Here is a 17,735-nt window from a genome sequence, read left to right as displayed (position 1 = left end):
TTTGACATTTGGCATAAAAGGTGAGATTTGGAATTGATAATTCTATTGACTGAGCACACATGACTGATTTGATAAACTTGATCAGATACCGGTGCTTCAAAGGCAATTCAATGCAAAAGCAATAAACTTCTGTAACCAACAAACTGGCAAATGTGTCCTATGTCCAATCAAGCCAAGGATGTACTGTGACTCAATTCTGCTTTTCCTTGCAAACTTACCATTTGGTTTCCTGACTGAATTTTTCTGTATTGAACACTGCTGTTGTGAAATCTGTTCACTTAAACTTTGTCACCAAGGTAACATTATCTAGCTGGCTAGCACAGATGAGGCTGTTAAAATGGGTTTAAAAATAATGAAATTAAATGTATTATCAGTAAAGGTATTGTACTGCATACCACATTTTTTTTCTTCAGCAGGTGTGATTAAAACAAACTAAAGATTGTTTAACAAACATAACCATATTAAATTTCACAAACAAAAAAATAAAACAAACATATATGCATACATATATATGCACAAACATGTTTACAGTACACACACATATGCTGTCTAAATACTAAATATTATGCAATATAAAATATCATCATATAATACAATACAATACATAAAAAAAAATCTTACTGCTGAGCTCCGAAATGTAAATTTAAGTAATATTGCAACAAGAACACCAATCTCAGTTGGGTGTTTCTAGGGCTGAAGTCTGACTGGGTGGGGCTTATTTGCACGATGGGATTCAAATTGAGAGGAGATGGATGGGATTGCCTGATTGTGAGATTTCAGAGGCAGAAAGAAGCCCTTACTCCATCCTCTAGCTGTTTAGTCAGAGCTTTAAAGCCCTTCAGTAAAACATGGCCATTTATTCCCACACAGACTCAGAAAGAGGCTTTTACAGATGCTGGGTGGCATGACAGCTCAGTGGAAATGAGCACTGAGTGTTCTAAAATGCTAAGCAAGGCTGGCCAATCACAATGCTGCTAAGCCCTGCCCTGTTCAAGAATTCATTTAAATGACCTTTTAAAATATTCCTGAAAAGGCTCAGTACTGAACTTTGCCATTCTTTTTGTACAACCAAACTATGGTACACATCAACAATTACTTTAATCACACATTTGCATGGCTGTTATGGTTCTGTAGCATATGTTCACTATAAATGGGTTAAGACTTTTAAAAAAAATGAAAAGCATAGCTACCTAAGTGTGCCCACACACTACGGTTTGCTGCTGCAAACCCACTGAATTGAGGATGGAAGGGTGTAGAGAGAGAGAAAAATAGGATGCGTTTGTGAAGGTGACTTCACCATGCAATAAAAAGTTAAGAAAATGTTCATTTTTGTTGCATTCAGAAGTAGCTAATATGTTATCCAATGAAAATTTGCTGCAATTGGACCCAATGAGGTGAGTCCAACAGCACTTTCGGAAATTCAATTTGCTGTATTCCTGCTTAATTTCCAGTCCAGTCTTCAAAACGTATTTTATTCATTCCCATCCATCAATCGTTCAGTCTAGTGTGCAAGTGCCCTTAAATGTTCTTTATCTACGCCACATATTGTATTTTGAGGAAAAACACTCAATAATGACATTTTTTTACCCTTCAGTGAACGCTCCATTTCAGTGTGTACGTTAAAAAAGGACTCAGGGTTCTCATCTTCCTCTGCTAATGAATACTCTATACCAGGCCTCCAGAACCACCAGAGAACAAAAAATTGAACTCAGCTCTGTAAATCTCATTAAAAGAAGTGAGTCAGTCATTTTGACATGTGGCACCTTCCACATTCCCACAGAAGTGCGTCAGCTTTCAGTTAAGATAAGTATGGAGCTAAACAAGATGCTATTCTGAAACTCAAACAATGAAAGTGATCGCTCACAGCGCGTGGTGGAACAACGCTGTTATTAGTGACGGATGAAATTTCCCAAGAAAATTGCTAGGGGAAAAGTGATGAATATTTATTAAAAACAGGGTGACTGGTCAACGCCTGCCTACTGCTTCTAAGACTTAACCGCTGCAACTGGATTAGGTCAGTGAGCTGAACTTGAGAACTGGATCAAAGATTCATGAACAAAGCATTCAAACTGGTTTTGTGAAAATAATAAATTGAATCATTAAAAAAAAGATAATAATAATAAAAACAATGATTGTTCACACATCAAATTTCTACTTCTCTCATAAAGTGCAAACGAGCTAGGTGTTTCTCACACAATGCTGTTGCATGTTTTCCAGAAGATTTATAGCTCACAAGTCATATGGACTATTTTTTGTGGTGCTATTGCCTCCTTTTTTGAAGTTTGAATGCTTCAGTCAACCTTGTAATTTCAATCAGCACAGTTCAAAATTTATCCTTTTGTACTCTTTGGAATGAAGTCACATAGGTTTGGAGCAACAAGAGTGAGTAAATGATTAGACTTTTCATTTTTGTGTGAACTATCCCTTTAAAATAACTGCATAAGCTTTTAATCTGGGCTGGAACACCTTCTTTTTTTCATTTATAACTATTTATAGTGATACTCCAATCAGGATTTTTAGACATTTATTCAGGGCCTGAATTTCATTTTTGAAAATGGGGGGAATTCCCCTCTTAGTCAACTCTTGTGAGAGGGGAAGAAGCACGGACTGTGCTTTCACACAGGAGTCCACTACTGATCCGTGGCTGTTTACCACAAACACAACATTTATCCATTATTTTGATTTCAAATCCAAACATTGTGACTGAATGCTTTTTCAGCATTGCAATACTTTTTTTACACAGTAGAGTAATACAATCTTTCACAAACATGTTTAAACACAATAAATATAAGCAACACATTATTCAATGCTTCTTACTTTTGCATTTACTTCTAGATCTATATATTCATTTGCTCAAGCAAGTGGCAAAACATTTAAACTACTTTTCTTACATTATCACAAACTTACCATTGACAAAAATAGTCAGATCTACTGCCTTTTCTTTTGCATTTAAATCTTTATTACAAGCAATCCTGCGGTTCTGAGTGCCTCACCTTCAGCATTATAATTATTTCACCCGCGCCGGACAGATACTGAGACTGTGCCGCTGTATGTCGTGCCAAACCTCTCATGGCAGCGTCATCAGCTTGAGATCGTTTTTCTGAGATCGGCCTTTTTAGAGAACGCCGATCAAACATCCCAACGTGATTATCGGCCGATAGTGATCGGTAGCTGAACAATCGGAGCACCCCTAATTATAATAGACATAGAGAGGTTTAATGAAGGTCATTAGTTTGCAAACAATAGCCATTACATGAGTGCTGGAGCAGGAGGCAGGAGGGATGACACTCTCTCCATCCCTTCGGAGTGGATTGTCTTGAGCTCAGCCAATCAATCACAGAAAAAAACAACCAAGACTAATATCATTAACCATCCACTGGCCCTCAAATATTATATCACATTCAGTTAAAATAGAGTGGGGGGGATTGTCGTTAGGAAACAGAGGCCATAGAGAAAAAAAAAGGAAACTAGAACAGATATGAAGTGCTGAGAGAGGATGAAACGGGGAACGATAAGATGACAGCACAGTGAAATGATACATAAACCTCTAAATCTTGTTACATGTGTTTTCTAACAGCTGTTCACAGTTGGACAATATGATGTGAATGATAGCAGACAGAGAGCTCAAGTTACTGTGGCGGCTGTAAGCTCTTTTAGAATTAATTCCTGGAAATTTAAATGGAATTGAAACTCCCCACTCAAGGTCACAAGTGTTAGCCGAAATGACACTGTGTCCACCTGCCTTAGGCTGATTGATTCAGAGCTTGAGATCTATCCATCCATCCATCCATCCATTTAGTTTCACAACAAACAAATGAAGTGCTATATTTTTTTGGAGCTTAAACTGCATGTATGTGTTACATTCAAAAGTGTCTAGGGCACTCCCGGATTTATGGATATCAACCAATGAAATCAGGTCATACTTTTCTGTGCAGCTTTATTTATTTTTAAATTGGAGGTTAAATGTAGCTGAATGCCACATTTTCAATAAATTATATCTTTAAAAGTTTGCCACCTTTTCCCAACTTCTATACATACACTCTGAAAGACTACATGCACCGCTCTCACAGTACAGCAAGTGCAGATATCGCTGGGATGGTATTGGTTTTCTCCAGTGAATTGGACGAGGGAAGCAGGCTGACCTACATGCAGCAGACCCTATATCCCAGATAGACTGGCAAACCCCGAGGCGGTCATCCTGCCCTCGCTTGCCCACTTACTGACAAGGCCCAACCCACCAAACTGGGTCGCTGGTGTCGATACAGAGCAGACCTCTCCCTGCGTCTCTCAGCCTGAGGCAGGTTGAGCTGGCAAGCTGGGCCCTCTCCGCCAGCATAAGATAATTCCAGAAGGCCTGGGGTTTGAAGGGGTGGGGGTTGGGTGTCCCCACTACACGCATGGTGTTCTGGGTCAGCGTCATAGCGAGAGAGTTGAATGGCCCAAATGATGTTGGAGGCCTGCCAATGGCCATCCACAGTCTGACACTCAGAGGTGTGTAGTCCACAGAAACAAAAAATATAATGTCCCCAGACACTTGACACTTTATGCAACCAGGTCACAAATGGCACAATGTGTCCTACTTTGTATCCAGGCATTACCACAAACTATGGGTGTCATTCACAAAGACATTCACAATCACACTCTCACTGTCACACATACACAGTGGCGTATCAAAATGCCAGCCATCGATTGCCCAGGGTTCCGTGTTGTTTAGCACTGCTGTTCAATTCTATGACATCTGCTGTTACAAGCGTGAGATGCAACCTTTCTGCAAGCACCTCTTTAAAGTACCTTTCACCTGCTGGCTAACTCTGGGTGAAAGCCAACATGCCCAAGTTTTAAGAGAGTGATTACAGAGCCATGCTTTAAAAAAGAATTGCTTAGCAGCTCTCTTTGTAGAGGAAATGGTTTAAAATGGTGAGCCCTATTCTCTTTGAACAGGGACCATCTTAGCTCCCACTGCATGACAGGGGAGATATTTTAATCTTGGAAGGGAGGATAAAAGAGAGAGAGAGAAAGTGAGAAAGTGAGAAAGTGTCCTTACACCACAGGCCCAGCTTTGCACAGTACAGAGACTCCCTCTACCGCATCCAGAGGAGGCTTAATCCATCTGAAGAGAGCAATAGCCTTTGGCAGCACACACACTGAGCTTGTCCAGTACCCCTCCTATGAATCCCTGTGGACCAAGCACACCGGTCAAACAGTGTCGGCACTTGCTCACACAGTTCAGTCAACAGAGAAGTCTCACTGACTAAGTGTAGGGTCAGACCACACAAATCACATCAACTCCAGGGGAGGGGGGTCCCAGCTTGGAATGTGGAGGACAGAGTAAAATCATTCATCAATCGGACAGTGTTTATCTGAGAAACAGAAGCAACTGGGTCCAACTCGCAGCGGTTCACTTGCAAACTGCAGACAACTAAACAGATCTACAAAATACCAGAACCTTGAAGAGAGAGGGAAAAAGACAGAGAGAGGAGGGTGAGAGAGAAAAAGAGAACAAGAGAGAGCATGCATGAGTGGGAGAGAGAGGGGGGGGGGCGTACACGGATGAGCTAACGTACTAAAACCAATGCACTGCTTGGAGTGTGATGCGTCAGCAGTACAATCACGTTTTCATTGAAGGACAAAAAGAAGAGCAGGCATGTAAGTCTGCGTCCCGGGTGCCTGCTACTGCACCACTGAGCATAACAAAAAACATTGATGCACAGTGGCGGGAAGGAGGACTAACCCGGGGCCAGAAAGGTTAAAAAATAAAAAGGAAAGAAAGGAGGGAGGGAGCGAGAAAAGATGTTGCCATGGGGAGCCACTTTTCCCTAGCCTCAGCGCTCATCCACCAGCTCGAGCCGGACAGCTGTGCCGCTGACAAAGCTGAGAGCTCCAACTCTGCACTGATCTCAGGGCACTGCAGCGCTATACGGATACTTCTCTGATCGAACCAACGTCACAGAGAGGGGGGAGAAACGCTCTCTCTTTTTTCTCTCATTCCAGGGAGTGAGAGAGCACGCTCGAAAGCTGGAGAGAGCGAAGGAGAACGAAGCAGAGAGAGAGCGATCTCTGTCCAGTGAACGAGCCCTCTTACGGAGCTGCCTCTGCACTGGCACCCCCCTTTACACCTTCCCTGGACTCTAATCATCAACTTCTCACATAAAAATTGAAGGATTATTGAAAAGCGTGTAGAAAGAACCCTGCAGCCTTAGCTGCATGAAAGCGCGAGTGCACAGAGATGGAAAGCGGAGCTACATAAGGAAAGAAATGCGCTAATGACCGCAGTGTCACAGTCTTTTCAGCTGGACAAGGTGCTGACAAATCGAGCGGACAAAACGTACTGAGAAGGAGGGAGACGAACAATGTAAAGTGAGTGGAAACACTGGAGGGGCACTTTTATTATTCTTTAAACAAAAGCATAGAAGAACATTTGAAAAGACTGGATTTCTCATTCTTATTCCTATCTTTTTCCCCCTCTAACTACCCCTCCCCTTTTTTCCTCCCCCTACTTTGGTTTAGCATGTGTGAGTGGTCCTCTATGGAGACACGGGCATTTAGTAGCAGCATCAAGCGGAGGTATCCAAGGACAAGCATCTGTGGATAGTGTGAGAACGAGCGCTTCAATAGGAGCCAAACTGGATTGGTACTTTTGCCTAAAGCTCTAAGGCCCTGCAGAGCTGCAACACGTCTCCTCGGATGCTCCTCTGTGGATTTATTAGGGGCCATTTTGGCATTCATCTCTTGTTTTCTGACAAATGAAAAAAAGAGAAGGAGCTGCTTATCCTGGGAATATAATAATTTGAGGGGGGAAAAAAATCTATATTGTGATTGCAAAAATTGGACGTGTAAAACCTTTGAGGTAGGTGTTGAGCCTTTCCAAACCTTTTTTATACATAAAATATATTCCCCCATTTTATTTGATTCATTATTCCTTGATTTTCACTTCTCCCTTTTTACTCAAGTACTTGTCACTGAACGTTTAGCCTCTAGTTCAGTAAATGGAAAAACAATCTAGAGTGTTGTTTAACCCAGGGTAGGGCTTCATTAGTCAGAGGTGAACCCCTCCCCTTCCCCCCGCTTACTACCCCCCTCTCCCCAACCACCATCATCACCCCACAAACCGCCCCCCCCCAGACGATGCTGAATTATGAATGTGCCACATCATGAGTCTCCTGGGGCGGGTAGCTGTGCATCGAGCCAGGAAAGCCGCACTGCTCTGTGTCCTGTTCCTCATGGTTCAAGTGTGCGTGGAGGTGGCAGCCATGGCAGGGCCCCAGGGCTGCCCAACTGATTGCTCCTGCAACAACCAACTCAGCAAGGTAGTGTGCACCAGACGTGGGCTCACTCGTGTGCCACCAGGTATACCCAGCAACACCCGGCACCTAAACTTGATGGAGAACGCCATCAAGTCTGTGCAGGCCGACTCTTTCCGCAACCTCCATCACCTGGAGGTATTGCAGCTGGGCCGCAATGCCATTAGACAGATTGAAGTGGGTGCCTTCAGTGGGCTGACCAATCTCAATACATTGGAACTATTTGATAACAGGTTGACAGTGGTGCCAAGTGGGGCATTTGAGTATCTGTCCAAGCTGCGAGAGTTGTGGCTGAGAAATAACCCCATTGAAAGCATCCCATCGTACGCATTTAACCGAGTGCCATCCCTAATGAGATTGGATCTGGGTGAACTGAGGAAACTGGAGTACATCTCAGATGGGGCTTTTGAAGGTCTAGTCAACCTCAAGTACCTCAACCTGGGGATGTGCAACATTCGAGGGGAGATGCCCAACCTAACACCTCTGGTTGGACTGGAGGAGCTGGAAATCTCAGAGAACCTCTTTCCTGAGATTAAGCCAGGTTCATTCGGGGGACTATCTTCACTCAAAAAATTATGGATCATGAACTCTCAAATAGGGCTAATTGAGCGAAACGCATTTGATGACCTGGCCTCTTTGGTGGAGCTGAATTTGGCCCACAACAATCTAAGCTCTCTGCCCCATGAACTCTTTACACCACTGAAGTACCTGGTGGAACTTCACCTCCACCACAACCCCTGGAACTGTGGCTGTGACTCACTCTGGCTAGCACGCTGGCTACGTGAGTACATACCCACCAACTCGACATGCTGTGGGCGTTGTCACTCCCCTGCACACATGAGAGGCTGCCAGTTGGTTGAGCTGGACCGGGGTGACACCGGGGAAATGCAGTGCTCCGCCCCTTTTATTGCAGATGCCCCAAGAGACCTGAATATTTCTGCTGAACGTGTGGCAGAACTGCGATGTCGAACAGCGGCCATGTCTGCTGTGCGATGGCTCCTACCAAACGGGACAGTTCTAACTCATGCATCAAGCCACCCACGGATAACCGTGCTGAGCGATGGGACTTTGAACTTTTCAAACGTGCTAGCAGGTGACACAGGCATGTACACCTGTATGGTGTCTAACGCAGCCGGAAATTCCAACGCTTCAGCCTATCTAAACGTAAGTGCGGCTGAGCTCAATACTTCCAACCTCAGCTACTTCACCACAGTCACAGTGGAGGTGCTGAGCCCCAGATCTGAAATGACCAAGCCCAAAACCACCACGACTACAGCAGGTGCCAGCACCACTACCACGGCCTCGCCATCCGTCTTTCAGCCAGTTTTCATCTCTACACCGACAGTCCTGCTTCAGAGCACTGACACTCCACCAAGTCGCCCATCTGTTGTACCTGGCTCAAAAGTGACGACAGGAAAGCCGCCCAACCCAGCAAGTACCAGTCTGGATGAGGTGATGAAAACAACAAAGATCATTATTGGTTGTTTCGTGGCAGTAACCTTGCTAGCAGCAATCATGCTAATAGTATTTTATAAACTACGAAAGCGGCATCAGCAGAGGAGCACAGTGGCTGCAGCTAGAACTGTGGAGATTATTCCAGTAGAGGAAGAACTGCCACCACCGGCATCTGCTGCCAATATAGCAGGGCAGGGGGCACTGACTCTACCAGAGATAAGGGATCATAACAGTATTTACAAACTGGACTACAACACCCACAACTCTGACTACAGCTACAAACCAAAACTAGAATACAGTACCCATAAACCCAATGAAGATTTCAGCATCCATAAACTTAAGTCAGACTACAACACCTACAAATCTAAAACGGACTATATGTACCAAACTACTCTGGAATACAGCTCTCAAAAACTGACGGACTATTCACACAAGTCATTGCCGGATTACCACAAACACAAAAAATCTGAGCAGAGCCCCTACAAACATAGATATAGTACTCAGAAACCTGACTACAAATCTCATACTCCTAAACCAGACTTCAGCCCATTCAAACCAGAGTACAGTGTTCCAAAATCCAAAACGGACTACAGTATGCCCAAGCCCAAATCCGATTACAGCCCCTTCAAGACAGACTGCAGCCTTTTCAAACCTGACTACTCTGCTTTCAAGGCAGAGTACAGCCCCCTCAAAGCAGAATATGTCCGTTGTGACTTCAGCCCTCACAAGTCCAAAATGGATTACAGTCATCACAAGGTGGACTACAGCCCACATAAGATCGACTACAGCACCCTGAAGCCCAAATACAACACTTACAAGTCACCAGGCCACGGTGCCAAATGGACAGAAAGGAACAGCATTGGAAATTCTTTGCCTCGAACCTTGCCCAGTGCTATCACAGCTACTCCTGAGACCCTTGTTATAAAAACTCACACCAAGGAGAAAGTACAAGAGACTCAGATATAGTCTGGCCCACAACAAATCAGAACCTCAGTCAAAATGACCCTCTCTCCCACTATAAGCCCACCCTCACCAGAGCATAAAACATGCAATAGAATGCACAAAAGAGAGGGAGAGAAAAAAGACAGGAACTACTTTTTTTGTACAGAGTGCAATTCTTAAAGACTGATTCTTGTTGTACATGCTTATAAATAAATATATATGAAAAAACTGAAACTACCATGGGCTGGTAATAGAGAAGCAGATTACATATAAAAAAAAAAAAATTTGAAACTATTTTTTAACTTATAACTCCTATTTAAAAGATGAGTTGTTTTAAGATGCTGTACTGAATTTAAGAAATGAGGGTAGTCTTGTTTAAAAGGGCATTCTGTGTGATTTCTAAACAATGCTACAGAGAATGCAGTGAAAAACACAAAAAAAAAAGAAAGAAAAAAAAACATTTATACTGAGAAGACTTTCTTTAAAAAAAAAAAAAAAAAACAGAACAGAAAAAGGTCAGTGTTGATCTTTGCAGGTTTATCTTGTAAAAGCACCATTAATTTGTACTGTGCCAAATGTTACAAATGCAATAAAAGGATTTTTGGAAGAAAAAAAGAAAAGAAAAGAAGAACCATTTAGATTTTTTTCTCTCTTGATGTACTGTTGCGAACCAGCCAAATGCTTTAGACACTGCAGCAGAACTCACTGCAGTTCTGATTTAACCCTCGGAGTGCTGGGTGCCGCTCAAGTCTAAAAGGCTGGGCAGAGGCTGCTTTTCTCCCTTTTTCTTTTTACTTTGTATGCTTTTCAGTGCTGCAGTGTCTTAACGGAGCTTATATAATTTATTGGTGAATCGTTACTTTGCATCAGAGATGGCAGGATAAAAAAATTACATATTTCACTGCTTTATTACCAAAGTTCTGCTATTAGTGTCAGGTAAACATGATTGTGAGGCTGTTGCACGTTGTTGTTTGGACAATTGCTGCCTGCAGAAGGTTTCAGAATACATTAAAAAGACAGAGGTCTGCACAAAAAAGCTGGCCTGTCTTTGCTTTTAGCACTTTAGAACGGTCTGGTCAAAAAGAAGTGGTTGTTAAGCAATTTTAAAAACATTCGGAGTGAAGCATCCATTTCTTTGTTTTTCAATGTTTTTACTAGGACTGAGTGATAAAAATTCTGAGATGTCTTGATAAAACAAAATTCAAAATGTCTTGTATTGTATCACTAGCAATTTCCTATGCACATTGCAAGGCAATGCATTAGACACTGACATCACACAGACGGGCAGTGAGTTGTCATAAATCAAGCAGATTCTGTATGCTCATAAGAGGTGCGTCATGACATATCGCACAGGCTCTTAAGCTTTGACTGCAACGTGTACATTATCATGTTCCTCGCGCATTTAGCAAGGCTCTTTTGAGTGTCAGCAAGTGCTCTACCTTGGCTAATTGAAATGCAAGAACAAGAAATAATGAATGATAGAAAAATGTAGGTCATAAATTGATGGCATATTAGAGGGTAATAAAATATAATACATGTTTGCATTGCAGGGCATATTGGCTGAGTGCATGCAGGCTGTCTAGGAGATTAAAGCTGATTACATGATAATTGATCCAGCACACACAGACACACACCCTTCACATAAAGTTGGGACATCTGGCCACAGTGAGACCCAGTACCCACTGTACGCCTAGACAAATATGCAAGCATGCACACACAAAACAAAAATTAATCTGGCTTTAGGCTGTGCAGCTCCCCAGTTAAGACCAGTTTCACACTGTTTGTATCTGCGTTTTAAAAAATAAAGTCAATGGGAGCAGTATTTCTGTATATAATGTCCTTATCAGTAATTTTGGCTGTCTGTCAAAGTAGTGTAGGCCAGGGTACGTTCGCACCACAGATCTCGGTTCAGTGGTAGTTTGGGGGAATTATGGCTAACGACAGATCTGTAAAATACAACTACACAACCATTTTTATTCAAACATCAACTGACGGCAAATATTAAAAGCAAAAAAAAAGGTGCAATAGCCACAGTCACTTAAACAGATCTTAATGGTGAAGTGTGTAATTTCAGCGACACTAGGGCCACCAAATGGAATCAATTTATGATTTTTTCCCCCCCAAACAGTCTTGCTTTCCATCTCCCAATGTTTGACCAAACACCGTTGGTTGAGGAATAAACGTATATTGTTTCTGCACATTTATCATGGGTATGAAAAGTATTAACCCCCTCCCAAAAAAAATACTTTAGTTATTGCCTGCCTTAAAGGTTTTTTTTTTTATTATTATTTTTATAAATCTATTCAAGTAGAGCATTTTTATCACAACATATTTTACAGCTTATAAGGCCTTGTTCTGGTGTCATCACAAACAAAGCCTTTGTTGCCGCAATAACTTTAAAAACTGCAATTACAGCCAGTGAGCTGCCGTTTATACAGCCTACCGTCAGAGCTATAATTGCCAGTCTGGTTTTAATGGAGCATTGTATAGGACTGAAGTGGATCCTTGAGCAAGCAGCATATAAGAGCAGAGAAAGAGAATAAAGGAAGAGGGCACATTCTGCCGAAGGGTTTGAGGACCCTTCATGCTCTTCAGCCCACTGGTGAGAGAAAGCGACCCGCATTCTCCAAACTAGGCTGCAGTGTGGCTCATGAGGTGGACATCTACAATAATATATCTGCTCAAACACAAGAGGGAATAATAGAGAGGATGCTGTTATGAAATGACATGGAAGAGAAGCGGGGGGTTAGGTTGGTGAAAACGTTTTCAACATATCAATCACGAGCCAAAAGAAATCTTGGTGAAATGTTGCATATAAAACAAGCAAGTGTGTGAATCAAATAAGAATGAGATTTAGACAGCAAAGGACTAGGAAGAGCAAACATGCAGCAGTATGAAAGAGAGGGATCTTAGAGTGAAAGCATGTGGCAAGACTACCAACTAGAGCTGAAGAGAGGAAGATTACGGCTATGACGACTGGGCTGTACCAGTGTAGGTCTAAAAATTGGGGCAATTATAAAGTGCAGGTGGTATGTAGGCAGTCGGGCCAGTGATGGACCACCCAGAAAAGAGGGACCAGATGGGGTCAGAAACCTGGCTTACACCTTGCAGGGAGGGTATGACTCCTTTATGGTGCTGTTAACGGTGAGAACATCTAACGTTTGGGTCCATTCTGGTGCTTAAAAGTGTCATTAACAGTTATTTCTGTCCCCGAAACATAAAAGATGTGTTTTATTTATTAGTGTAATTAAAAGTGATAGACTGCTATATTTCACCAAGGCTGATCAAATGGCTAATATCATTATTCTATCTATAATCACTACTTGGCTAAAGATGGGATGGTTTTGATTCACTAAAAATAATTGTTTCAAAAGAATCGTTAATTTGAGAATCATACTAAACTGGTCACAGATTCAGTTAAAATGTTGTTTATAAAATCAGTTCCTAATTCTTAGCCCTATCAGGTGCCAAAGGTATTGAAAGTGAACAGTAGTAATAGTATAAGCTCCAAAATCTACAAACAGAATTATCAACAGATAATATATATTATATAATCATTTCTTTTTAATTTTGATTAAGAAAGAAATTTAACATTAGCTCTACTTCAGATACAGATTATCAGCCCATGCATTTCCTGGAAACCAAACTCGTGACCAAACGCATTGCTAACGCCATCCTAGTTGAGCTACAGGAAAACACAACTGATCATTTCTGACAATCCATGTTTATTTATAATCTGCCTCGTACATGTTTACTACTTGGTTTACGGTGATTTATATGGTAATGTTTGTACATTCTTGCATTATTTGCTAAAACAGCCCTTTTACAAAAGCTAACAGAGCGTTTGTCATTGTCTGACCTTCTCGTTGGCAGTCCCAGGAAAGCTCCTAAACAGATGTTAACTGGCTGCACTTCTGTCTGGGCCTCAGTTCTGGCCGAAAATAAAAGTAGTGGCTTTATGAAGGCCACCGAAGGCCCCTAAATGAAAGACAGCACAGTTAATCACCGTTTTGTTAGGTTTTGTTCTGTTTGCACCCTCGTCCATAAACGGGGAGAAGAGGGTCCAATTACCCATGAAGTAAACACAGGAAAGGGCAGTGCTGGGGTACCAAATCACCCATCATTCATTTAGATGCCACTGTCTACGATTAATTGCTGGTGCACAGATTCTGTCTCTCACCATTTGTTAACCTCTGAGCTGGCATATTAAAGCACACTAGCACTTAAAAGAAGGAAACACAAAGGCATAGATGCTCTATATCTTCACACAGTCGCAAAACAAAAAATGTTTAAAACGCGACCCAGAGGGCCTGTGCTTCAGACGCAGGATGCAGGGTCGAGCACAAGCACTGCAGCAAAACGACTCCATTTGGCACACTTTGCATTTTTTTCCCCCCGATGCCTGACACACAGCTCCTGTGACTTCAAAAAGGAGAAATTAAACAAGGTGGCTGCCTAAGACAGTAGTTATCAAACCCCCTCTGATTCACTATGGCAAGGTGGCATAAGCACATGGCTTCCAGCAAAAAGAAAAAGGAAGATAAGAGAAGGAGGGGGTAGAAAGTGAGAAATGGCATTGGGAAAAAATTGGGCCATTTGGAATGCTGTCAGTAGCACTTACATGTTACATTAATTTGTTGCTGCAAACTATTTGTCTGTCTTTAAAAACTGAAAAATTAGGAAACTACCATTCCTCCAAACATTTTTACCCACAGGCTGAGTGCGCCAAATGTATTTCGCCTACAATTTTTTTAAAGATCAATGATTGAGAACGCAATGAACAAAGGAATATTAACCAGGCTGGTGCATCATGAGATTTGTAGTTCTTTAAAAGCTATCATTTTATTTTTCTCTTATTTATTGTCACCATTTAGGAAGCTACTGAACTGTGCATAATTGCTTAAGTGTAAATGCGGTATTCAAGGTGACGGATTCAAATCCAATATATTAAGATACAGTGAGAGCAGTTATACAATTCTCAGACGGTTTTATGAGCAGGCAGGCAGTCTCTAGTTTTTTAATGGACCCACATAAATGCCTTCTGAAAAATAGAGGGGAAAAAAATGAAAATAGAATCTCTAAATGAGATTGTTGGAGAAACACAAATGAGTATTCAAATCTTTTATAAAGTCTTAACACCAAGGCTCTGCAAAAATGTAGTTTCTACATTAAACCGTAAAACACACAGAACAATGCAAAATGGAGAATGTAACCAACAGAGAAAATGTTTATCAGGCCAACATGCTGAGAGCAGTAAAACTTATTTTATGTCAAATGTATTGTAAAAAGTACAGACAGTATTCAATCAACATAAGTGGACCAAGAGTCGAGACAATAGTTGCGTACTGTAATCCACTGCATTTGATGAACTTCTCGACTCTTAATAAATTATGTACTGTAAGCCTGTACGACTGTCTACAGCAGCCCTTCTCAAAGTCCGGACTCCGGTCCGGATCCGGACCGGGATGGAATTCGATCCGGACCCGCCTCCCTGATGGCAGGGGGCGGTGGATATTTGTGGCGGTCAATGTGGATATTGTGGATGAGTTCTTCTGTCATCACGTTCTATTAGTTCTACAGCTTCAGTTTCGGAACTTTCACGCTTAGTAACACACACAGCTGTTCCCTCACCACAGTGCAACACCCCTTTCAAACAGTGTCACGTTCCGAACGTTGTTTAAGTGACATATACCGGTATTGCGGTATTTTAAAAATTCATATCATAACAAAAATAAAACCCGGTATTCGGTATGAACCGGTATACCGCCCAGCACTAACTCGTATCATTCAGAACTCCATGGCACACACACAGGGTTGCACGAACCAGTGCTGCAGTGTTAACAGACTTTTTTTTGTAAGACAAAGCTATAAAATATTTTGGATAAACCTTTTAGTTTTCATTCAGTATAGCTAATGTCACCGGTTTCGCCCCGCGAGTGCAAGGTTATTCTCGTCTGGCAGAGTTAGCAGCACATTCAACTGACTGAACCGCAATAGACTTGTGAATGAATGAGTACAAAACAGCGTTTCCAAAAACCTATCACTGTTCACTGTCTGGGCATATGAACATGAACGTAGTTCGTCTGTAAATATGCACATAGTTTGTTACACAGACGGTTGTTTGTGCTGCATGATATAAATAAAGTAATATAAATCACTGCTGTATAACAGCGTATTGCAGTTATAATTCAGGATTTTCGCAATTCAGCTAAAGTGACTGCAGGTTACATTAAAGTAGCTACTATTTCAGAAACAGAAAATATGTACATGAGAATTGCTTTATTGGCCATTTAGTTGTATAAAAATACAGTACTTTATGTAAAAGTTCAGAGAGTAAACAAAGTACGACTTGATGTCATGAATATGATAATTAGCATATATAAAGATATAAGCATGTTTATTAAAAACAAGTTTTGTAATAATTATTTCGGACCTTTTGCGATAAGGACCTTTGAATGTAAACTTTGAGAACCCCTGGTCTACAGTATGAATTCAATATGGATGTACTACATTTGCCATACTGGCAACATCATGTTATCCTGCAAACAATGTTGAAAAATTGTTCACAAATTGTACCCTTTATAAGTACAACCATTTGTGACTGTGGCACTAGGCTTAAGGCGAACTCGCACTGCACCGGCAGATGTGATTGCATGTTCCATCAGTGAAAACAACAGGGGTATCATACTGATCCAACAAAACCTGACAAACGCGTCTGTTGCCATTGAGCAGCGTCTGTCGGTGAAATGTGAATTAGCATTTAAACTTTGTACTAGGGGTGGAAGAAAAAAATCGATTCTCCTATGCATCGCCATTCTCTCTTCAAAGATTCTGAATCGATTCTGAATATTTCAGAATCGATTCTGAGCTTGGTTTTTCCCCCGCAAATGGCACATGTGCGCGCTAGAGATGCGGCGGGCTTCATTGCACAGAAATTGCGCTGTGAGACACGTGCGCATTGCTTGACAGTGTGTGCTTCCACCCGCAGTGTTTTACTTTAGATAGGGCTGGGCAAAAAATGCGATTTTCATGCGAATCTAGTCAGTAAAGCCGCTTCTGGTGATTAGTAGTAAATCTCCAGCACGTGCTTTCAGATGGAGCGGCATTTACTACACAGAGCCGTAGATCACTGACAAGCTACACCAAATCACGTTCAAAATCGCAGGCGATTCATTGCCGATTTTGAATGCCGATTTAATACTAATCACCAGAAGCGGCTTAACGTATGAGATGCGCATGAAAATCGCATTCGATTTTTTGCACAGCCCTAACTTTAGATATGCTTTACATATGCATTAATTTATGCCGTTTGGAATGCAGTACAATTAGATGCACGAAACTCGCGCACTGACAGACTTTCACATGCGCTTTGTGTTTGTTTGTCCTGAAGCTCGATCGCGGCTGTGGTTAAATGCACTTGCATCTCCGAATACTTTTATATGAAATTGATGTAAATACAGTCAGTTATGTTTTCAGAGCAGGACAGAACATCTGATATATCGAAATAGATCTGTGCATTAGTGTAAATGCAGCCTGTTAAAGCTGCCACTGTCTATGATCTCATCAATAATAATCAAATGTACGGTGGGGCCGAGAGAGCTCAATGCGCTGCAACTTCAAAAATCACATGCAAATAGAAAAAGACCAGCAAATTAAGAAAACATCTTCATCAGTTTGACAGCACATGTGCTTGCAACACAATCAAATAAAAAAACACGCTGCAAATGCTCACAACACAAACAAATATAGAAACACGCTACAAAAACAGAAATGCGCCGCAAATTCTCACAACATAACCAAATAAAGAAACAAGCTGCAAATACTCACAATACAACCAAATAAAGAAACGTGCTGCAAATGCTCACAACACAAACAAATAAAGAAACGAGCTGCAAATACTCAACACAACCAAATAAAGAAACGAGCTGCAAATACTTACAACACAACCAAATAAAGAAACGTGCTGCAAATGCTCACAACACAACCAAATAAAGAAACGAGCTGCAAATACTCACAATACAACCAAATAAAGAAACG

At 41.6% G+C, this 17,735-nt stretch overlaps 2 protein-coding genes across 2 annotated transcripts in view; one reads left to right on the top strand and one right to left on the bottom strand.

The window, feature by feature from the left end:
• The window catches only part of LOC107732977 (staphylococcal nuclease domain-containing protein 1-like), a 191,768-nt gene that overhangs the window by 79,425 nt on the left and 94,608 nt on the right, over positions 1 to 17,735 (bottom strand). The gene's annotated exons all lie outside the window — the stretch shown is intronic.
• On the top strand, positions 5,608 to 10,366 carry LOC107732976 (leucine-rich repeat-containing protein 4-like). Its single transcript, XM_016544461.1, has 2 exons — positions 5,608 to 6,357; positions 6,508 to 10,366. Exon 2 carries the CDS (start codon positions 7,140 to 7,142, stop codon positions 9,720 to 9,722), a length of 2,583 nt encoding a protein of 860 aa, XP_016399947.1. The 5' UTR covers positions 5,608 to 6,357; positions 6,508 to 7,139; the 3' UTR covers positions 9,723 to 10,366.

Source organism: Sinocyclocheilus rhinocerous, unplaced genomic scaffold, assembly GCF_001515625.1.
Source record: "Sinocyclocheilus rhinocerous isolate Xijiao unplaced genomic scaffold, SAMN03320098_v1.1 scaffold400, whole genome shotgun sequence".
In the NCBI taxonomy this organism is placed as follows: domain Eukaryota; kingdom Metazoa; phylum Chordata; class Actinopteri; order Cypriniformes; family Cyprinidae; genus Sinocyclocheilus; species Sinocyclocheilus rhinocerous.
This window is presented reverse-complemented; position numbering and strand designations above follow the sequence as displayed.

Coding starts and splice junctions, on each gene's coding strand:
- LOC107732976 (XM_016544461.1), top strand. CDS start 7,140: ATGTGCCACATCATGAGTCTCCTGGGGCGGGTAGCTGTGCATCGAGCC.